Source organism: Leucopleurus acutus (genome assembly GCF_964270905.1).
Source record: "Leucopleurus acutus genome assembly, chromosome: 9".
NCBI classification, from domain to species: Eukaryota; Metazoa; Chordata; class Mammalia; order Artiodactyla; family Delphinidae; genus Leucopleurus; species Leucopleurus acutus.
The window spans coordinates 64827935-64852016 of NC_139144.1; the positions used below are offsets into that span (position 1 = coordinate 64827935).

At 40.1% G+C, this 24082-nt stretch overlaps 1 protein-coding gene across 1 annotated transcript in view; it reads left to right on the top strand.

Moving 5' to 3' along the window:
- The window catches only part of AVL9 (AVL9 cell migration associated), a 68890-nt gene extending 45104 nt beyond the window's left edge, over window positions 1-23786 (top strand). The window contains exons 11-18 of the mRNA XM_082846116.1: window positions 3940-4074; window positions 5701-5920; window positions 8174-8291; window positions 10682-10735; window positions 11234-11322; window positions 13644-13974; window positions 18735-19739; window positions 23163-23786. Of these exons, the coding sequence (XP_082702242.1) occupies window positions 3940-4074; window positions 5701-5920; window positions 8174-8291; window positions 10682-10735; window positions 11234-11322; window positions 13644-13759 (732 nt within the window). The 3' untranslated portion in view covers window positions 13760-13974; window positions 18735-19739; window positions 23163-23786. The remainder of the gene's footprint in view (window positions 1-3939; window positions 4075-5700; window positions 5921-8173; window positions 8292-10681; window positions 10736-11233; window positions 11323-13643; window positions 13975-18734; window positions 19740-23162) is intronic.
- Window positions 23787-24082: the final 296 nt, after the last annotated feature.

Here is a 24082-nt window from a genome sequence, read left to right on the forward strand (position 1 = left end):
TTCACATTTTGGGTTTTATCTACCTGGAATTAATTTTTGTGTATGGTTGAGAAAGGGAGTCTTGTCTCTGTGCTTTTTGTTGTTTCATTGGTGTATCTGTCTGTCCCTGCGTCAGTCCTGCACTGTGTTAATTACCATGTATGTTGAGTCAGGCAGAGATTCCTCTCTTGCTATTGTTCTTCAAGAGTTTCTTAGCCCTTTGCATTTCCACATTAATTTTAGGATCATTAATTAATTTTAGGAGAACTTAAGTTATCACTCACACAGGTTGAGATTTTGAGAGATTACCTTTAAACGCTAGATAAAATTTTGTAGAGAACTGACATCCCTGCAGTATGGAGGCTTCCAGTTCATGAACATGCTTATCATCCCTGAACAGAGGAGAGATGAGAAAATGCCAGTTGGTCCTGATGGCATTGTAGCCCTTCCCAAGTCGCAATGGAGAAGGCACTATGCTTTTGCAGCTCTCTAGCAGATCAGCTCACAACAGGTTTGCCAGATTTACCAAGCTGAGGTGTGTTTTTTGACATTTTTTTTTTTTAGTTTTAATTGTGGTTTAAAAAAAAAACAACATAAGGTTTATCTTTACCATTTTTTTAAAATTTATTTTTATTTTTTTCTTTATTTTTGGCTGCATTGGGTCTTTGTTGTGCGGGGGCTACTCTTCGTTACGGTGTGTGGGCTTCTCATTGCGGTGGCTTCTCTTGTTGTGGAGCATGGGCTCTAGGGACACGGGCTTCAGTAGTTGTGGCACATGGGCCTAGTAGTTGTGGCTCACAGGCTCTAGAGCTCAGGCTTTAGTAGTTGTGGTGCACGGGCTTAGTTGCTTTGCGGCATGTGGGAACTTCCCAGACCAGGGCTCGAACCCGTGTCCCCTGCATTGGCCGGCAGATTCTTAACCACTGTGCCACGAGGGAAGCCCCATCTGTACCATTTTTTTTTAATTAATTAATTAATTTATTTATTTTTGGCTGTGTTGTGTCTTTGTTTCTGTGTGAGGGCTTTCTCTAGTTGTGGTAAGCGGGGGCCACTCTTCATCGCGGTGTGTGGGCCTCACTATCACGGCCTCTCCTGTTGCGGAGCACAGGCTCCAGACGCGCAGGCTCAGAAGTTGTGGTTCATGGGCCTAGTTGCTCCGCGGCATGTGGGATCTTCCCAGACCAGGGCTCAGACCTGTGTCCCCTGCATTAGCAGACAGATTCTCAACCACTGTGCCACCAGGGAAGCCCATCTCTACCATTTTTAAGTGCACAATTCAGTGGTGTTGTTAAGTGTATTCTCATGGTTGTACTACAGATGTCTAGAACTTTCTCATCTTGCAAAACTGAAACTCTATAACCTTTAAACCACAACTCCCCATTCTCCCCTCACCCCAGCTCTTGTCACCCATCATTGTTTCCATGAACTTGACTACTTTAAAATACCTTACATAAGTGGAATCATAATACAGCATTTATCTTTTTGTGACTATCCTCTTTCAGTTAACATAATGTCCTCAAGGTTCATCCATGTTGTAGCATATGATAGGATTTCCTTCCTCCTCAAGGCTGAATAATACTCCATTGTACGTATATACCACATTTTCTTTATCCATTTATCCATCGATGGACATATGGGTTGCTTCTACCTTTTGCCTATTTTGAGTAGTGTGGCTGTGAGCATAGGTGTGCAGATATCTCTTCAATTTTCTTTTTTTTTTAACCATTATATACTGCAGCTCCAAATGTGGAAGTTAAAGCATCCTAGAAAAGTGGAAAGCCATGGTGAGTTTGGCTGTAGAGGCTGCTCTATGTGAAAGTACCCAGGCTCTTGCTGCCACCAGACACTGAAGACCTTTAAAAGATTTAGGCTAAATTGACCATCATTAAAAGTAATGATGGCAAAATTTTAAGGCCATTTTGATCTACTATTTAAAATAACTTTATAAATATGTAATACTTTCACATGGTTCAATATTCAAAAGGTTCCAAAGCATCTATAATAAAAAGTCTCTCTCATTCCATACCCTGCTATTCAGTTGCTCTCTCCAGGGCAACCAACCTTATCTATATCTTTTTTTTTTTTTTAAGCAAAATATTCCTTGGAGATGAACTTCATCACTCGCTGCAGTGTGTTCCATCATATAGAAGAACATTTATTCATTGCCCTGTTCATGAATAGTTAGGGTTCCTGTCTTTTGCAATGATAAGCAATGCTGCAATAAATAACTTTTTACAAATCTCACACATGAACATGTCTATCTGTAGGATAAATTACAAGAAGTAAAATGTTGGGTCAAAGAATATATGTATGTATAATATTTTAGGGAAATTTTTTTTCATATTTTTAAAAAGCTTTGAACTATTGATTTTTTTTAAAAAAACACATTCTTAGTTTTCATGCTGTTATAGACTTAGCCAAGAATTCCACTGTTGACGGTAGACTTTTCTTCTCTAACAGAGTCAATTATGAAATGCAATACTATGAGCAATTAAATCAATCTTTGTAAAAATTGGCAGTTCTGAGGGTGCCTTTATCAAGAAGGATTCTCAGGCCTAGTTGGGGGAGTAGGGTATTCTGGGGTCCATATCAAGTTTGAAAGAGCATTCAATATTGTAGTATTTATGTTTAGAAACAGGTAGTTGGGGAGCAGGGAGCCTGTTGTTTTTAATACATGGCACACAAAGTAAAGCATGACCTGTGAGCCTTGCACCAGCTGTTTGAGTGATTTGGCCTAAGGACCAGGGGTCCTTTCCACCTTTAGTCACAAGAGGGTGTGGGTTGAGAAGCACTGTATACTCAGTATGTCTAATGCATAGACATAGATTTATTTTTGCTGCTTCTATTAGTTGGCGTTTTATAGAGCAGAGGAAGACACTGTCAAGAAGAAGAATAAAACCAGGTTTCTAGACATATATTCCAACTTTTGGAAGTCTTCTTTCATGTTAAGTATATAACAACCAGCTGTGAGGTACAAGGCAGATGGTAGATGCGTGGAAGGACCTGCAGTAGCAGAAGGGGTGTCTCCTGCCCTCCGAGAAATTCGTCTCATGAGGGAAACAAGACACTATCCAGATAACTATAGTCAGTGTTTCTTAAAAAAAGAAGGTGAGAATAAAAAATAAGTGAATGAAACTGTCATCAAACTTGATTGAAACAAATTCAGGGTTTCAGCAAGTCCTCCCTCCTGCCTTCACATGCAGATTGTGCCACTAGTTGGAAATCTATCTTGATATAGAATCTTTCAGCAGAAATTCCATTTCCTCCTTCAGTGCATCACTCCAGTGCTAACACCTTTATTTTCAGGATATAGGCTGCTTTCTGTACACTTAACTCCCTGCTGTGGCTTGGTGGTTAAAGTATAATTTTCAGGGCAATGGTATTTTCAAATGCAAAGTAATTTTCAAATGGAAAGTAATTAAATACACTACTGCCACTGTCATTTGTGCTTTAAACATTTAGTAGCAAGTGTCTTGAAATACTGCTGCATAATTTTAAACAATAGGACAGTAAAATAATTGCTATGCAGTGTTTGCTCTTCTTATAATAGTACTTTTCTGGTTATGTGCAAATGCATGTGTTTTAAAATTTTACTGGAAGAACAAACAGCTTTCTACTAAACAACATACTTTTTAATGGGCTTAATACTTCATTTCCTAAATGAAAAAAAATTCGGTGTGTTAGTTACAGTGGAGGCTTTTAAGTTGAACCGAGGAACAAAGTGGTCAAGTAAGACAACCTTCATGGTAGACCGTTTTGCCAAGATTGACCATTCATGCGGACCTATGGTTATTATTATTGGAATATTATTGTATTGAGTCAAAGATCAGCTGTGTTAGGAATGATGTGGGGTTGGGGAAAGATGGGGAGTTTTTTTTCCTACTATTAGCTCTCTAGGCTTGAGGAGAGATGGGCTGTTCCATTACTTTTCTAATATTTTCTATTACTCTTGTAATTCAGGGATATCTGTGTTTGCCTTATATGGCATTGCAGCAGCATCATCTTCTCTCTGATGTCACCATTCGAGGATTTGTTGCTGGAGCTACTAACATCCTTTTTCGACAACAGAAACACCTCAGCGATGCCATTGTGGAAGTAGGTTACATATGAGTGTGGTCCTTGACACCGCTGGTCTGTTTTCCTTCTTTCTTTTTGTTTTTCTTTTTTTTTTAATGTCTTTATTGGAGTATAGTTGCTTTACAATGGTGTGTTAGTTTCTGCTGTACAACAAAGTGAATCAGCTATATATATACATATATCCCCATTTCTCCTCCCTCTTGCATCTCCCTCCCTCCCACCCTCCCTATCCCACCCCTCTAGGTGGTCACAAAGCACCGAGCAGCTGATCTCCCTGTGCCATGCGGCTGCTTCCCACTAGATATCTATTTTACATTTGGTAGTGTATATATGTCCATGCCACTCTCTCAATCCATCCCAGCTTACCCTTCCCCCTCCCCGTGTCCTCAAGTCCGTTCTCTACGTCTGTGTCTTTATTCCTGTCATGCCCCTAGGTTCTTCAGAATCTTTTTTTTTTCTTTAGATTCCATATATATGTGTTAGCATACGGTATTTGTTTTTCTCTTTCTGATTCCTTCTTTCTTAATTGGAATTTGGGGCATAGTAATAATACTAATCGTGGTAATAATTGCTTCCTTTGCCAGGCATCCTAAGCGCCTTAGGTATATGAACTGGTCTGGTTTTCATAAAAACCTTTGAAATAGGCATTGTTACTGTCTGTATTACACCTGCAGAAGCTAAGGAACAGAGAGATCAGACAGCTACTAACTGGATGAGCCAGGATTCCTACCTAGGCAATCTGGTCCTACTACAGTCTCACAATTAAACTGTGTTTATCGTATAAATATTTTAAATACTTCTAGCTTGTTTAATATGCCCCAATATCAAGAGGAAGGAACTAGAGATAAATATTTGACATCTTATTAATATATAAGAAATTTAAATAATTTGTTCAATTTTACAATTAAAGTAATTTTTACAAATGTGTGAGGGTGATTTCGGCCACCCTAAGGTTTTTGTACTTTCTAACAGAAAGTACCAGAATGTGCTTCCTGGGAAAACATTTATAATACAATAAATGAAAAATCTGGTATTCAAAGCTATATGTATCCCAATTTTGAGGGAGAAAAATACATATACTTTCCAAGGCAGGAGGATACAGATGGGAGGACCACAGAGTTTTCTCAACATTATTGGTTACATTCTAGCTTTGAAGTTAGTTGGCAAGTTCATGGGTATTTGTTTTATTATTATACTTTAAAACTAACCTGTAAGTTACATATATTTCTTTCTGTATCAAGTATTGCATAATAAAAATATTCCAAAGTGTCTGTGCAATCAAAGGAAAAACTTTTAGGAATTATATTTAATTGTATTCATTTCTGTTTGTATGAAAAAGGTGATTTTAACTATACATTTCTATATTTTCCAAAATATTTAGTCAACGTGAATTACTTCTATAATTCAAGATTAAATATTTATGCATATATTTTCTAAGAACAGAAAATGAGCATTTTTAAAATAGTGAAAGAAAAATAAACTTCAGTGTAAAAAACCTGTCTCTTTCTTAGGCTCACCTTTTGAGAACACTGTTATTCATATTTTTTATTTCCAGCTCCAACTTCCCAGTAGTGACTCTTTAAAGTGTGGCATGGATATGTGCGTGAATGCCCAGACTCTGACTTATACCCGGGTACCCTCTAGGTAGAAGAAGCTCTGATCCAGATCCATGATCCAGAACTCAGGAAGCTGCTTAACCCAACCACTGCAGACCTAAGGTTCGCAGATTACCTAGTGAGGCATGTAACCGAGAACCGGGATGATGTCTTCCTGGATGGCACGGGCTGGGAGGGAGGTGACGAATGGATTCGAGCCCAGTTTGCAGTCTACATCCATGCACTGCTGGCCGCCACACTGCAGTTAGGTAAGGAGCTCACAGCCTCTTGCTCATTTTGTAACTCTTACGATGTTTTGAATTGCATAAGAAACAAGTTTATGAAAAATTACCTGTCACTCCCTTATACAGACTTAACTACTCTTTGCATTTTGAGTACTTGATATCCTTCTAGACCTTTTTCTAAGCCTGTGTTTTGGATTTTAGTTTTGTGGTAGTCCTTTTACAAACATGGATCCCGTTTTTCATGTTTTTTATAACTTAGTTTTTCTTTATAATAGAAACATAAACATATTATCAAGAGAGTAAATGCAGATTTTCGTCACTTTTTACATGGCCCCGTAGTATTCCACCATATGGAAGGGTATATCAGTATTTGAGTGCTATTTATAAACACTGCTTACATGTTAAGATATATAATGGGTGAAAAGAGAAATATAAAAAATAGAGATCATTGAAAATCACATTCTGAGTGATTAGACCTTCAAATTCATCCCCCATTCTGAGAAATTTTATCCCTATTAAGTGGTTAAAATGGAACAGGCAAACATAGAATCACTGCTGAGTTAGAATTATCTCATTCCCCATGGAAAAGAATATATACAAGGAGAAAATGAAGCTCTGCAATGAGCTCTCACACCATGGACACCTACCACCCTGGACACTTAGCATATATTCATTAGCTTTGGTGGTGGTGGTGTTAAAAGAGTATAGAGCTTTTGTTTTTCCTTCTTTTCAATTATCCAACTATTTCACAGTTGCTTTTTTAAAAAATGTAGTGGAATCCACATAACCTAAAATTTACCATCATTACCATTTATGAGTGTATCGTTCCCCAGTGACATTAAGTACCTTCACATTGTTGTGTTAGTAGATTTTTAAATCAACCTCACTACTGCCACCTCCCAGGTTAATTCTTCACATAATATATATAGTTTTAAACCCAGGCTTCGGGCATGTTCTTCATTCGCTAGGAAAGCTAACGGAGCGACTCCTTATTTGCTAATGGGATTTTTTTTTTGAATGTCTGCCTCTTCTATAGCTGTAGCAGCTGAGACCCCAAAATTAAATCCTCTAACCCAGAATCATTCAGTTTATCTAGTAAGAAAACCCAAGTCTCCACCAGCCATGTAGCTTCCTGAGTAATTAATTTACTTCTTAAAAATATTTGCCCGGGTAGCTGTGAGCACTGAGTAATACATAGTAGCTAACTTTTGGGGGGAACGTTTAACATGTGCAGCACCGCCTTTTTTGAGCACTTAACATCTGCTAACTCATTTCATCCTCCCGGCAATCCTAGAGGTAGATACTGTGTCATCCTCATTTTACAGAAGAGAAAGTGAGGGATAGAGAGGTTAAATAGTTTGCTCTTCCACCTGGTAAGAGGCTGAGCTGGGACTTCAGCCCAAGAAGTCTGGCTCAGGCCCAAGCTCTTAAAGGAAATTCAGACCAATGAGCTGTTTGAGGAGTATGTTCTTAAAAGAACTTCCTTATGCTGCGTACAGAACCGTGTTATGTCCTTCTCTTCCTCTCCCAGCAAAAAAAGTCACATGTTTCACCCTCAAAGCAAGCAACTTGAAGTTAACATATGAAGCAATAGCTATTTGAATCCTCAAAGTCCTCAAAACTTTTCTATCCTTCCAAGTAGAAGAAACACTCTGCATTGAAGCTTCGCCTCGATAGTGATAAAGCCAAATAGTTTTAAGCATTAAATATATGAAAATCTCCTTGTTATTTTAAGTATTTTGACTGTGAAATGCATGGAAACTCAAGAGTAAGTTTCACTGAATAGTGAGGCAAAGAAAAGTAAATAGTGTCTAAAAAGAAGCAATTAATGTATTCTAATTGCCTTTCTTAGAAAAATGGCATTTGTGAAAAGATGAAAAGATACCCTAATTGCCTGCTCCATGTGTAGACATCAGTATGTTTAACCCACTGTCCAGCCTATAGATTTTAATAAATAATACTATGCCTCCTTACCTTGGTAAGGAGAACTTGGAAATATTTTGGAGTTTTAAGGAACCTTAGAAAATATTTGGCTCAACCTCCTTATTTTCTAGTAAGAAAAATGAAATTCTTAGTAAGTGACTTACCAAAGGCCACATCACTTCTTAACAGGATTTCTGGAATTAGACCCAAGATTCCTAACATCTGGTAGGCTGTCTCCCCAAGAAAGCAGGGGGACAGGGAGGCTAAAGCCATTTCTTTACTGGTTTAGGTTATTAATCTTTACATCCCTGACTGACTACAGTCCAGCTCAACTTTCAAATATTTACTTGACAGATAATGAAAAGATCTTATCAGACTATGGGACGACCTTTGTTACAGCATGGAAGAACACTCACAACTACAGGGTCTGGAACAGCAACAAGCATCCAGCACTTGCAGAAATAAATCCAAAGTAAGCACATCCTCTGAAGGTTGATAGAGGTGGTTCACTTACTAAGTGTGCCCCAGCATAAAGAAAATCATATCTTTTTAAAAAAAGAAAAGAAAATCATATCTTAACTCTGATGATATTGTGAATATCTTCAAGAATCTCCCTGAGTAGATTTTTATAAAAAGGCTCCCAAGTACAGAGAAGCAGCTGAAAACTGCTTCCCTATTCACACTTCTTACCCACAAAGCACAAGGCATTTTGGAAGCACTAACATTTCTCCCAGCTTCCAGCGTGATTTGGAGACAAAGTCCTGGCCTGTGAGGATCCTCCTACCTCATGGTTCTTCCCTCCCTTTCGCTGGATCTCTGCCTCAGCAGAATGGTCAAACAAGACAGAACCCTTGAGGGAAATAGCACTGGTTAAAACTGAGAGATTATTTTATTTTATTTTATTTTATTTTATTTTATTTTTATTTTTATTTTTTTAAACTGAGAGGTTATTTTAAAATATGAAGTGTGAACAACTAAAGTTAATATTTGAGCTCCTAAATTTGCAGTCAAATCTGATGCAGTTTCCACATCAGATTCTAGATCCAACAAAATTTAATACCTGTCACAGTGCCGACTGCTGGGCAAAGACTTTATCCCATGTAAAAGACATTTAAACATGCTGGGGAGTGGGGCCATTAAGAAATAATACTATGTGAATGGCAGATTAGCATCTAAGGAGATCAATTAATATAATGCGTACATCTTGGGAACTGCTTTTCTAAATTAAAATATATAATTTTTTATTTACAATACAAGTATACGCTGAACGTTTGTTTTCATTTGTGTTTTAAACTTTACTTCTCGGTGATAATCTGACAAAAATCAACTTAGTACTGATTACCATATTATTTGGGAACTATGGTAAACTTAGCTCAACTGGGATGTGATTTAAGTGGTGCTACAAATACAAAACCCAGGAATTATGTCATAGTAACTTGCAGAAGCATCTGTAAGGAAGCAGGGTTTGGGAGAACATGTCTGCCGATATTTTGTACCTATCAAGAGCAATGACTAGGTTCAGGACCGATTTGGGGGAATTTAATCCTCATACTGGGCTGTAGCAGAAACCTATGTTGCCATTTGGGTGTGGTAAAACCATAGAGAATTAAAAGGCACAAGCGTTTTAATGCTATTAAATGAAAGGACTAAGAGTTCAGAGTTTTCTCCCTCACTAACCACAAGGTCTGTGTTCTAAAGAGTAATAAGGAGAAACAGATGTGAGTTTGTTTGCCTGGCGGCGCTCCTTGTGGTAGTGCTGGGGGAGTGACCGTTCGTAGTTTGGTCTCCTCCCCGGTACTCTGACCCTTAGCCTGGTCAGATCGTTACGCAGCCCCTGCGTCTGCTGTAGTGCCTTTAACTTGAAGCAGCTCGACAGATTGTCTTGCAGGTCCATATGAGGATTAGCTGGAATGTGTTTTAAAGGAATGGAAAAACAATACTTTTAAAAATATGTAAATAAATTGCGGTTACTTAGATTGAGGAGAAAGCTGAAGAAAAGGGCCAGGGAAAAAAAAAAGGTAGGGAAATTATGCAGATATGACCATCAGCAGATTTTCAATATTTTCACCAAATTCAAAACAAGAAATGATAGTCTTCAACTGTCACCAGGGGGTATAATTTGGAAATATTCAAAACTAAATGTAAGGTTTGAGATCTATGAAACCCTTTCTTCAACTCCTAAAGATCGGAGAAGGTAGTCCTCTGACTTCCCTTAAAAGCAGCAGGCATGTTTCATCCTTTAAGCACAGCGTTTGCAGGAATAGAGAATAATGAACTAATCTCTCAATTCTTTCCAACCGGAGATTCAGAAATCCAGAAAAAGAGGGATTGTTAACGTATGCTTAACATGGCCAATATATCAATTTGTTTTCATTTGAAAAGCCATAAATAGCATTTTGATATTTCAATAAGCAGCTACAAATTTCTCTAGGTCACTTTCTTTGTTAGACATTGACAGAGAGACCCCTGCGTATGAGATAAGAATTTGAATATTTATTGATATTGTAAAGTTTTTATTTATAGTGTAAAGTTGATCAGGTTGCCTGATTTTAAAATGTCGGTGCTTGGGCCCCACCCCAGACCAGGTAACTCAGAACATTAGGGCAGCACTAACACAAACCATCCCCACCCAAGGAAAAAAGCACACCTATTTTACAAGCAAGGACATAAGCTCAGAGGGACTTACATAACTGTTAAGTGGAGAGCTGTGATCAAAGCCCTGTTTCCTATATCTCATTTGGAGCACTGCCACCCGGCTGAGTCACCCCTGCGAGGGAGGTTTCCTGATTCTTCCATGTGATGACTGTGTTGCAGCTTTATTGGTGAAATACTCATAGTCTAAACTCAAACTTTGTTTTACAGCCATCCTTTCCAAGGCCAGTATTCAGTGTCAGACATGAAGTTAAGATTCTCACAGTGAGTATTTAGGGAAAATACTAGGAACAGTCTTACGTCTGAATGTATGCCATGTGTTTCATTGCTAATTGGGAATTGTTTTTCTCCACTTCACAGACTTGTGCTTCAAATAGTAACCAAATATGTGCATAACATTCTCTAGCTCAGCAGTGTGTATGTTTCAAAGTGAAAACACTGCTGTTTCATGGAGAATGGTGTGAACTAATAGCCAGATTTGCCATTTTTGTTCTGGTGAAGTTACTTTAGCATATTGTGACTGTAGGAAGAGTTAAGCATGCATCCTTACGCCCTTACCACTTTTTGGCTCATCTGCGTATTCTTTTAGTGTTCTCTGAAGATTCACATGCTTAAAATGTTAGTAAATTAATTGATGCATAACAAACAATGCATTATTTAGCTTCTTTTCTCAGTACTGATTTGAGGGATGGTTATGGAGTGGTGAATGTATACCTGAGAGATTTTTTAAAATTGTACTTAACATTCCTCTCCTTTACTCAGTTCTGTTCAAAACAGTGAACGTGGCAAAAAACTTGGAAACGTCATGGTCACAACGAGTCGGAATGTTGTGCAAACAGGAAAAGCTGTTGGTAAGGATGTCTTGGGCAGGAACAGATTGGAATCATAACACATCTCTTCTCTATCCTCAATATGTCATTGATAAAAACATAAAGTTGTAGAGATCTGTGTATCACATAATAATGCAAGATGGTCGAATACAGAGGTTTTTGTTTTAAATTTTGGGCTTATTCATTAAAACAATTCTTGTGGCACTAGATGATGTCAAACCAAGTTTAGCAAATTTTGTCCTGTCTGTTCTGTTACCAGGATTCAAGCTTCTCTGGAGTTTTTCCTCCATTCCCTAAGCTGCCCACAGTTCTTTTTTTTTTTTAATTTATTTATTTATTTATTTTTGGCTGCACACGGGCTTTCTCTAGTTGGGGCCAGCAGGGGCTACTCTTCGTTGCAGTGCACGGGCTTCTCATTGCGGTGGCTTCTTTTTGCGGAGCACGGTGGCTTCTTGTTGCAGAGCACGGATTCTAGGCGCACGGGCTTCAGTAGTTGTGGCACATGGGCTCTAGAGCGCAGGCTCAGTAGTTGTGGCTCACGGGCTTAGTTGCTCTGCGGCATGTGGGATCTTCCCCAGACCAGGGCTCGAACCCATGTCCCCTGCATTGGCAGGCGGTTTCCCAACCACTGTGCCACCAGGGAAGTCCCAGCCCACAGTTCTTTATAAATAGTAGAGAGCCATAATAATAAAGTAGGCATTAGGAGCTGCCGTCTTTTAAGGTAGTATCACACAATAAAGAAGATCAGTGAAACCAACAGTTGTTTTTATGAAAAAATCAACAGCATTAGTGAAACCTTTTAGACTAATAAAGAGAAAAAGAAGATACAAATTACCAGTATTGGGCATGAAAGAGGGGACACCACTGTAGATCTTACAGAAATTAAAAGGATGATAATATTGTGAATAATTTTATGCCAATTTTTCAACAACTTAGGTAAAATCTACAATTTCCTTGAAAGACTCAAATCGCCAAAACCAATGCAGTAAAGAAATAGAAAATCTGAATAGCCCTATATCTATTAAATAAGTTGAATTAAAATTTAAAAGCTTGCCACAAGGTTTTAAATATAATCTAAACACAGATGGCTTCACTTATGAATTTTATCAAACATTTAAGGAATAATGCTACTGTTATACAAACTCTTTCAGAAAGTAGTGGTTGAGGTAATACTCCCCAACTCATTTACTTAGCCCAGTATTACCCTGATACCAAAGCCAGGCAAATGGTAGCATGCTGTTGTATACACCCTTCTGTACCTTTTTTCACTTAAAATATTTTGAAGATTATTCCACACCCTTTGTAAAGAACCTTCTTGTTCCCTCTTTTCTATATTTTTAACTTTTTATTTTTATATTATTTCAAACTTAAATTGTGCAACAGTGTACAAGGAACTCCCAGTTGTCTCAGATTCACTGATTATTTACATTTGGCTATGTTTGCTTTGTCATATCAGTATTGAAAATAGGACCCGTCTCCTTTCTTACCTCCTGAGAGAGCTTGACTAACTCTTACTGAACACAACTCAAAAGCCCCAGAACTAAGTGATCTCTGTGCAGGGGTCCTCGTAGCTCTAACGTTCTGTATATCCAGAGATAGACAGGGTGAGAGAACTACTCCACACACTCGTCTTAGAAGAGAAACACAAGGCACATAGCCCCATCACTATGGAAAAGTAGGAAAATTCTACTTCATCATAGTTATATGATGTCGGTTGGTAGTTAATTTTTAGTGATGCTGCTGATATTGAAATTCTAAGGCCTATTCTCTTCTTCCACACTCCCTTCTTCAAGAATAGTGAGTATGGATGATTCAGCTTAAATAATTTCACTTTAACACGCGATAACGCTCTTAAAAACAGAACAGACCTCAGGCAGATAGAGCTCTGTGGGTCTTCATTTGATGCAACATCATTTTAGATGACAAAAACACATTTCCCTAAGCAGCCTAACAACTCTTCCCTGCAGGTGGTTTTTAGTTATCAACGTGGATTTAGGGTACAGAGAGCTCATAGGACTTTTTCAGCTCTCCAAGTCATTCTGCTGCACAGCCAGTGCTGAGAACCACTGGTCTGGCACAGTGGGTATTAAGGAAAGAGTTTGCTCAAGATTTTCAAAATGCTTAGGAGAGCAGGGTCTTACACCCTGGCATTTTCCAGGTTCCTCTTAGACAGTCCCATGGTAAGGGATTATTTTGAAACTAGAAGTGTAAATGGTATTTTAGTAACTATTAACATATCGGTTGCAGTTAATTAACATTTATTAATTAACATTGGTTTTTCAGTGTCTCTTAACAAAAGTGAAGACATTTTTCCTTTTGTTTTTCCCCTTCTTTCCATTCAGGCCAGTCAGTTGGAGGAGCTTTTTCCAGTGCAAAGACAGCCATGTCTTCATGGCTTTCTACTTTCACCAGTTCCACTCCACAGAGTCTCACTGAGCTGCCTGACGGGAAACCCTGAGCGGAGCAAGCCACCCAGAAGCTGCTGTCGCTTTCTTAGGTTTAAGCGTCCCCTGTCTGTCTGCTGCTCCCAGACTGTTCCTCTTCATCGACCACAGGTCCACAGCAGGGACCAATAGGTCGAACTGTTTACAGGGACGGTTGCCCTCTGTGTAAATGAATGTCACGGGATGCTGAAAAGACGAAACCACAAGCGTAGCAGGGACGGCTTCCCAGGTTGGGGTTTAAATTGACTACTTTTATTTCAGTCTGAGCCTGATTGAAACACAGTGAACGTTCTAATGAATTCTGAGTTCTGATATTATACATTTGTTTACTTTAGAAAAGTTTTTACTTGGTGTAAATTTTGTTCTGTTGTTGCTGTTTGAATATCCAGATGGCTATTTATATGTGCTAAGATTAAGTTATATTACTATTTTAATTTCTCTAAAGTGGGCCCTAAAGTGTGCTTACATTTAACAGTAAGGGGGCATATAATCCAGCCCTTCATTATTATCTTGCTGAGTTATATGAGGATTTTTTGTTTGTTGGTTTTCTACCCACAAAACACATTTATCACTTCTTCCTCCTAGAAACCATGAAAGTCAGAGGTGGTAGTTCTGAGGATGGAGTGTTTTGTTTTGTGCTTTTAATTTATTCTTTCCCAATCCTAAGCACTTGCTTTGAGGTGTCAAGGAGGGTCACTGTGCTTTCTTCCTTTTTCTAATTGTTCGAGTAGATGTGCAAAGAAACAGCATGGTGATGGTTATAGCGGTGTTCAAGCAGTTTAACTGAGTGTGTATTTAGGGCAAGACTTTTAAAGATCTAGGTGTTAGTTCTATTGACTGTAGTAAAGTTGCAATCTTTACATGCATTTTTTAACCCAGAGTTTGTGCCTTCTATTTCTTCTTTTGAACAGTTTTCCATTGGGTGTTTACAGACTTACAGGTTTTTTCTTAGTCTTAATCTTCATAAAGCTTTTCAGGGCGCTTGGCCTTCCTACTTCCCTGATAGAAAATCCTCATGTAATCAATCTCTACCCCCTTCCAAAAGCAAGATGATCTGTAAATATTAAACAGAAATCTCATCTTGGCTCACATTTAGAAAAGCAAGAGAAGAAAACTACAGCCATGACATCAGTCATGTTTCATGAAGGACACCTGGGTTCATTTTAGACACAGGTGTGCTCACTACTGAAGATTTTTACACAACTAGACCTCATGTGGCTGCCAGGCTCAGCTCTCATTTGCTTTTCAAGGGGACTTTGGCTGGGTGTTCTCAGGGAGTACTTACAGGCGACAGACTGCTTTTTCAGATACTTGGAAAATACATCATGAGTATAATCTACATTTGCTATAAAGAGTATTGAGAAAATCGGGGACCTAATTAGGGAGGACGCTTGATTATATTTGATTTACCCTTTAAGAAATGTTTGTATAAAAAGCACTACTAGGGCATGTGAAACGGAACATAGGGACATAATCTAAATATCCCTAAAATTTCCAATTTGTGTTTTAACACAAGTCCTGCACACCTAAAAGCGTACTTCCCTTTGAGTATAATAACTCAAGGTAAAGGGCTTATTGTGAGAACTGTATTAATTCCACTTCTGCTAGGAAAGTTTGCTTTCTCAGGAAATACTATTTGAAGAGAAGAAAGTAGTACCAAACAAAACTTTAAAAGGTACTTTAAAGTTGCACTGAGACTAACATCTTATTTTTTCGTGAGGCCGCATTGTTGAGTAGAGTGTGATAGTGTATCGGTACGCAGTTGCTACTCTCGACTGCCAGGCTGTTCACGGCGCTAAGAGTGCTGTGAGGGGTCAGCCAGCACGCTGCTGGTTCCTCCTTTCGTTTGTATGGCTTGTATGATTGGGGTGAATTCTCATCTCTCACTATTCCAAGAAGTCCAATCCACTTTGGAATCCCACTGAAATAAAACAAGTTACATAAAATTTAACTTTGCTTTAGTATCACTCCCTATTTTATATACACCTTAATGGAACTTTCTATTCATGTTTCTGGTTAAGAGTTCAACTCTTACTTACAGTGGTCATTTAACTGGCTTTCAACATAAAGTGAGTATTTCAGAAGATAGAACTTTTGTCATAGAAATGGTCAAAAGACCATAACTCTATTTCCTTCAGGTTCTAGAAGGTATGGGCATCTTCAGGGAGTGCAGGCTATTACGTTGCTGCTGGGGGGCCCTGGGGCAGCCAGCACAGTTGCAGGCAGGAAGCCTGGCCCCTGGTCCCGGGAGCCTACGTGCTTCAAGTTTGGGTTCCTGGCTCCAGCCCAGCGTCCAGCCTGGAAGCAGTAGCCTCCTCTAGCCACTGGCTCTGTGAGTGGAGCCAACACTGGTGTGGCTGTCTTCGGACAACTCACTGGAAAAGGTGTGTGCTTTGCTTGGCCACAGTGTTTTTGTCTGAGGACTGAGTGCGTTTATGTAGGCCCGAGGGAGCTAGGGTCAGCCAGGCTTTTTCAGAGTGTGCCAGGCAACACAGACTGCATCCATAGCTTGGTGGAGACCTCGCTCCTGTCCAGGTGACTTAAAAAGAGTGTTTGGAAAATGTCCCTGGTGTGCTTTAATTCCTACTAGGCACTGTAATGACGACATAGGTAAAGGAAAGAGGGTTGAAGCTGACCCAAGTGTCCTGAGTTAAGTGAATAGGAAAAGTTGCCTGTCACAGGATGGCTTAGGGTTATTTTACATCTGCATTTGGCTCATATAACCAGTATGAATAGTCTATCCCCAAATCTGTTACTGATTTACTAGCCCCCAGGCCCTAAAATACAATTTTCTTCTACTTTTTGCTTTAAGAAACACAGCAGCTGTATCTTTGGGCAGCAAACCAGAGCATATGGCGTGATTTCCTCAACCTTATCTTGCTTTCCAAGTCCTATATTAAGCATTGTTTTTTTTCTGTTGTTGTTGTTTTTAGAATAATTTACGTAGAAAGGCAAGGAGAAAACAAATTAGGAAGGGAGAGGTGAGAAGTTGCAAACCCAAGAGACAAGGTCCTTTAAAATCTGAATGAAAGTACGTTGAGAGCAGTATCTTTTTTTCTTTTGGTATAAATTTATTTATTTTTGGCTGTGTTGGGTCTTGTAGCTGCGCGCAGGCTTTCTCTAGTTGAGGCGAGCGGGGGCTACTCTTCATTGCGGTGTGCGGGCTTCTCATTGTGGTGGCTTCTCTTGTTGCAGAGCACGGGCTTCAGTAGTTGTGGCATGTGGGCTCAGTAGTTGTGGCTTGCAGGTTCAGTAGTTGTGGCGCACGGGCTTAGTTGCTCTGCGGCATGTGGGCTCAAGCCCATGTCCCCAGCACTGGCAGGCTGTTTCTTAACCACTGTGCCACCATGGAAGCCCGAGAGCAGTATTTAATATGCTAAAGGTTATAATAATTCTTTTATGAAGAACTTAAATTTTTCATCTGCTAGTTACGAGTTTTTTGTTGTTGTTGTTGCTGTACGCAGGCCTCTCACTGTTGTGGCGTCTCCCGTTGCGGAGCACAGGCTCCGGACGCGCAGGCTCAGCAGCCATGGCTCACAGGCCCAGCCACTCCGCGGCATGTGGGATCTTCCTGGACCGGGGCACGAACCCGTGTCCCCTGCATCGGCAGGCGGACTCTCAACCACTGTGCCACCAGGGAAGCCCACGAGTTTTAAAATGAGGCTTTAACTTTATCTCCCTGGCGGGCAGTTTTTGTTTTTAATTTGTTTTGTGGAAGTTAGAGTCAGTGGTCCTTTTCCCTGAGGCCTGGTGATGAGTGTAGGAGCACCCAGCCCTGTGAGGGGCCAGTGGACTTATCCTGAACCCCTTGAACTTTTATCTGCTTCAGCAGCTTGGGAAAGTAGCCTGTTAGGCTGGTAGCCGGTTAGTGTTGCCTGTCATTTTATCAGGGAGTTGGTTGGGACTCTTGAGATGGCATTGACATTTGCACGCTCTGATTGTTTGACCAGAGGTGGCACGTCATTCATGGCCTTTCCACCCAGTTCTGTGGTAGCCTCTAAACACGATAGAGAACGCAACCCTAGTTTCTAGAAGATGATTGTCATGCTGTGTAGCTCAGCGTGCCACTACGAGTTTTTTCATTCCAAGTCTTTGGACTTCATAACATTGGAATTGTTTTCTCATCACTTCCAACATTCCATAAATATTTGTCAAGGACAAAGAAAAGGAATGTGGATCTTTATTCTTCTCATATAAATAACTTTGTACACATGACTTCCTGCTTTCATATGAAGGAGAAGAAACTAGCTCCCTTGTATGGCAGCTCCAAAACTAAAAGATTGTTGGACGTATAAGGGGTTGAATATATTTTGTAAAACGCTAATGCATTTGTATCTCTGTGCTGTTCTAAAGATTACCTTTTTACTTATATTAATTAAAGATATAGAAACTATATATTTAAATCATGTTAAATGGGACACAACTTAGGGATTTTCCTCAATTTTATTTTTCATCGGCTTCTCACACTCATATAGTATGCTGCTCAAATTTTTTTGTGTGCAATATGAATATTTGAACATTTCAGTGAGGTACTGAGCCAGAAAAGGTAATTGAAGTTTTTAGAAAACTTACGTGCTTAGAAAATATATTGTTTTCTTTAAATATTAGTAATTTATAGCTGGAAATAGAGGATCAAGACTTGTTTCAGGCCACTTGATCACTGGTTCCTAAATTTAGGAAGCATATGATTAACAAGTTGGTGAAAGCATTTAGTGGGTACAGGAATAGTTTAAATACTTGAGATTAAAGGTTTTTCACAAACCCCATTCTAAGAAAGTTTAGCTTAGAAATCTTAGAAAGTTTTCTTAGGAAGTTTAGAGCTGTGGTACATGTTTTGATTAGAAAGATAGTTTCTCTTTGCTCTAGTAGTTTTATAATTTGTGGTAGTCTTTTGTTTCTGTTGTCGTTTGTTTTTTAAAAAATGTTAAAATTATAAATCACGTCCAATCATACTGAATTGTAAAACTTCTACTGTATCTTTATTTTAAGGAAAAATGAGAATAAAATTATCCTGTTTCTCCTGCATACAGTGGACTTGGCCTGTTTTTCTAGAAGCACCCTTCATGTTGTCAGTGTGGTTTCTGGCCTGCTTCACAGTTGGAGAGAAGGGCCAGCTTCGTTTATTAGGAAACCAGCGGAACTAAAGGACTCATTGCTCGTTTTTTTTTTTTTACTCTCTCATTTTGAAAATACTTGTGGTGCTTCAGTTTGTGAGGTGGTGACCCTCGCAGCAAGAATGTTTAGTGCCTGGGGCTGCACAGAGTACAACCAAACGGAGTTTGGTCGTGCAGTAACATCTTGTCACATGCTCACGGACAGAAATCCCCAGGGGACTAGGATATTGCCCCAAGCAACCCATTTTTCCATCCGTACTGGTGAGCTTCAGAATAACCTTGACATTTCCACTGAGGACTCCTAGCACATTTTCACATATGTATTTCCATGTACCATGGTTTCCTTATAGCTGTTTTGCAAAACAGCTTCACAGAAGAAGGAGACAAATTTCTTTGTTCCCAGGAATGTGCGCTGCCTTGAGTACAGGGTTAAATTTAAGGTACCAGTGTTCTTACAACGTGGACTGTTGCTGCCTGGAGCTGACAAGGTGACTCGGGCAGTAGAGCTCGACACCGCCAACATCTCCCTTTTCCGAGGACCTGTTCCAGCTGCGCTTCAGGCTCTGCCGTGGTGAGGGGATGGTCCCCCATCATCTCCCAGGTCAGAGCTGCCTTCTCTTCATTCTGATAGAATGGGAGTTGCAATGATCAAACCTGGCAACATCTGGAAAGAGCAGGATTATAGAGCCAGTTTCTTCCAAGGAACCACACTTTGTGAAGGGCTCATCTCCTCCTTTGGTAATCACAGGCTTAGGGAACCGCTCTGCAGCAGGACTGATCTGTCCAAGTTCACAATCGACAAATCCCCAGTGGAGCTTCCAGTCGCGTGACCGACAGCCAACTCCAGTCGAGGCGGCTAAGGTCTAGTCATCCAGCACAGGTAACACACTTTGTATGGCTATGGATTCAGAGGCCGGGGAGTGTCTGGGGCAGGAAAGCCAGATGGTTGTGCTCTTTGCTCTTGAGCCCATGTATACCTGTTTTGGAACCACTGACATCCCAGCCTAACACAAAAACTAAGATTCAAATGTTTCTATATGTGTATGTTTTATCCTTCACCAGACCTGGCTTCCCTCCTGGGACACATTGATGTGGAGGGTGGGAAAATGGCGAAAGCCACTTGATAACATATTGATCATTGTTGAAGCCAGATGAGTACACAGGGGTTTGCTAGACTATTCTGGTGTCAATGTATGTTTGAGAATTTCCATAATGAAAAGTTAAAAACTCCTTGCTCGCCATTAAACAACTCTGCTGCTGCTGAAAAGGCTCCACCCTCTGTGTCCTCCCTGCCCGCCCCCCGGCCCCCGACCCTGGCAATACTCTCAAGTAGTTGCAGGGAATTTTGAAGCCTTCAGTTGGGCTCTCGGCATCAAATCAGTGTGTCTGCTAGTCCTCTTCTGACCTTACGTGGTTCCAGTCACTTGTCCTTGTAAAGCAGAATCTCTCTTGAGTTAGCTTTAGAATGGAAGGGCTGGGAAAGAACAGAAAATAAGTTTTTGAAAAAGTTTGTTCCATCACTAAGTTCCTACTGTTCTTCCTCAGTAACTCTTCTTCGTTCCATCGCTTTCTAACTTCACTTCCGTCATTCCTGGTCTATTATGCCTGAGCCTTTATCAGTTTCTCTACTTTCAGTCCACCCTACCCCTCACACCCAGAATCATCTCCCTAAGACATTAGGGTTTTTTGGGTTTTTTTAAGACACCAATTGTACTTGAACATTTGTTACTTTTTTTTTAAATTAATTAATTTATTTTTGGCTGTGTTGGGTCTTCGTTTCTGTGCGAGGGCTTTCTCTAGTTGCGGCGAGCGGGGGCCACTGTTCATCACGGTGCGCGGGCCTCTCACTATCGCGGCCTCTCTTCTTGTGGAGCACAAGCTCCAGATGCGCAGGCTCAGTAGTTGTGGCTCACGGGCCTAGTTGCTCCGCGGCATGTGGGATCTTCCCAGACCAGGTCTCGAACCCGTGTCCCTTGCATTGGCAGGCAGATTCTCAACCACTGCGCCACCAGGGAAGCCCCATTAGGGTATTTTTAATTGTCCCTTTGCTGCATGGTAATCCTCCAAGTCTACTTACTGTCTACAGAATTAAATCCAGATTCCTGAATCAGGCACTCAGGGTCCACCACATAGTAACATCCCAAACTTCTCTCCTGACACCCTGGCCTCCACAAGCCCCCTGGCTAAGTGACACCTTTGCTGTGGTCACGCTTTCCCACCCCTCTAGTTGTTGGAGAAGCATTATTGAGAGAACCCCTGATAGACACTTAACTGAAGGTCAGCTCCAGCCCCTCTTGCTCTTCAGAGTCTCCCCTGGGGCTACTCGGAGTTCTTTCTAAAATACTTGGACTCAGCTTTGATTGAGCACCATGCAAATAGGTGCTTCTGTCTTGGAGATTTTCAACCAGTAAAACTTTAAGAAAGGGATGGGCAACTTAAGTGCGAAATACACATACAGAAAAGAAATGTATACATTAAGCTTAACCAATACACAACTAGTACCCAGGCAAGAAATAGCATATTGCCCGCACCTAAAATGCGCTGCCCCTTGTGTCTCTCCCAGATCATAATTCTTCCTTCTCCAGATGTGTTTGGTTTTCTGATTTTTGAGATAATCGTTTTCTTATAATTCGACCTCCTCCTTCCTGTGTATGTTCCCCAAACAGCATTGTTATTTTTTGTCTGTTTTTGAACTTGTATAAACGGTATCACACCATTCGTATTGTCTTTTTCCGCTTAATTTTGGTTTTAGGAGATTATTCTCTTTCACTGCTTTATAAGCTGTTCCACTGTACGACTGCACCACAGTTTATCCAGTCTGCTATGGGTGGGCGTTGGCTGTTTCTGGTTTGAAGCTAATGTGAAGAGCAGTGCTGCTCTGACCCTTCTAGTATGCATCTCCCAGTGCACCTGTGCATGTTTTCTCTAGGGTATAAATGTGGGAATGAAACTGCAGGGTCATGGGAATATGTATCTCTTCAAACTTTTTAGTTAATGCCAACCTGTTTTTCAAAGGGATGATACCATTTTACCCTCCCACCAGCAGGGAATGAGAACAACATTGTTCCACATTGTCTCCCATGCTTTGGTATCACCAGGAATTTAAATTTCTGCTGATTTGATGGGTGTAAGATGGTATCTCCTTGTGGGTTTTAATTTGCATTTCCCTGTGTACAAATAAAATTGAGTACTTTTTAATTTACTTATTGACTATTTAGATTTCCACTTTCGTGAAATGCCTATTCGTCTTTTACCCATTTTTCTGTTAGGTTATCTGTTTCTTATTTGCTTGCGTTTTAATTTTACGAGTGTGTATGTATGTGTGTATACCTCAATCTATAGACAGATAGATAGACGATAGATAGATGGATTTCTGGATACTATTTCTTTGTCAATTATGTGTGTTGCAGATACTCATTCCGTGACTTACCTTCATTCTTTATGGTCTCTTTTGATGCACAGAGTTCTTAATGTAGTCAAATTTATCTTTCCTCTTATGATTAGAGGAAATCATATCTTTTTGTGTTTTATTTAAGAAACTTTTCTCTACCTCAAGGTCATAAGGATATTCTCTGTAATCTTCTAGGAGTTTTTCAGTTTTGCCCTTCACATTTAGGGCTTTCTTCACCTGAGATTTCTTTCCCAGTCCCCACTCCCCCCTCCCCTCCCCGATATGGCTAGAAAGTTTTGGCACTTCTTATTTGACCAAGTAAGGACTCTGTTTATTTATTATTTATTTATTGGTTTTTAAAAACCTTTTATTGAAATATAGTTGATTTACAATGTTGTGTTCTAGGTGTACAGCAAAGTGATTCAGTTTTATATATGTATATTATATATATATATATAATATATATATACACGCACTGCTTTTTAGATTATTTTCCATTATAGGTTATTACAAGATACTGAGTAGAGTTCCCTGTGCTATACAATAGGTTCTTGTTGGTTGTCTATTTTATATATAGTAGTGTGTATATTTTAATCCCAAACTCCTAATTTATCCCACCCCTGTCCCCTTTCCCCTTTCCCCTTCGGTAACCTAAGTTTGTTTTCTATGTCTGTGAGTCTATTTCCGTTTTGTAAATAAGTTCATTTGTATCAGTTTTTTAGATTCCATATATAAACCATATCATATGATATTTGTCTTTCTCTTATCACTGTCACTTTTTACAAAGACGTTTTAATACCAAAACATGGGAAGAGCATAGGGTCAGAGTAAAGGAGAATCCTTTAAATCAAATTAGTAACTCTTTGTGTTGTATGAGTTTAATTTGTCCCTATTTTTCTCATTTTGTTACAGGTCCTGTGCAAAACTTTGCCTCAGCATGAGTCTTTGAAGACAGAGGAGGGAACCCAATTTTTTTTTACTTTGAAGGGCTGATGTTCTCCAAGTCTAGCAATCACATAAATGTCCGGTGTGTCCGGAACTGTCCTGGGCAGCCACAAGCCCTAAGGACTTTTAGCACCGAAGCAGAGACTCACACTGGCCTCCAGAGATCCAAGATGTGCACATCTTTGGCTACTTGCCCTGGGAAGTCACTTTCAGAACTAACCCATGTACCTCACACTGCATTTTAAACCCTACCTTCTTCCCATCAAGTATTTGCGTGCCTACTGTGTACACACACAGTACATGCCACCCACATAGCAGGGGGAGAATGGATGGTTACCACAGTGGGTAAAGAGGCTGGGTCAAAGGTCAGCCCAGTGTGTTTGAGCAGGTGGCCAGCTCCTTTTTGGCAGGGGTGAGTAGATGTTTCTTCCCCTGAAGGCTAAGTGATAGTTTTAGGAGTGAGGTGGGTTTAGATACAAAGGGCTTCAGGGCCTAGGAGAACAACATAGGCAAAGACTGGGAAGCAGTGAATGTTCTTCGGTGTGACTGGAACCTAAATGGCAAGGGGGGATGGGCAAGAGATGAGGCTGTAAGATAAGGCCAGGTTTGGAAAAAGAGATAACCTGTCAGCCTGGCAGAGGGGGGGTGGACTTGATCTAAAAGGGCAGGGGAAGAAAACCTTAAAGGGCTCTCCAAGGGCAAGTGGCAGGTTGGGTGCTGCATTTGAGAAGGTTCATTCTGGGTTGGGCACCACTGCATTTGCACAGCCATTAGCTCTAGTGATGTCTCTCTGAACTCAGCCATCACCGCCTTCCTTTTCCTCAAGGGCCCAATCTCTTAGCTTTGTACCAACTTTAAATCCCATTTGCCCCAAACAATGGGCCCCA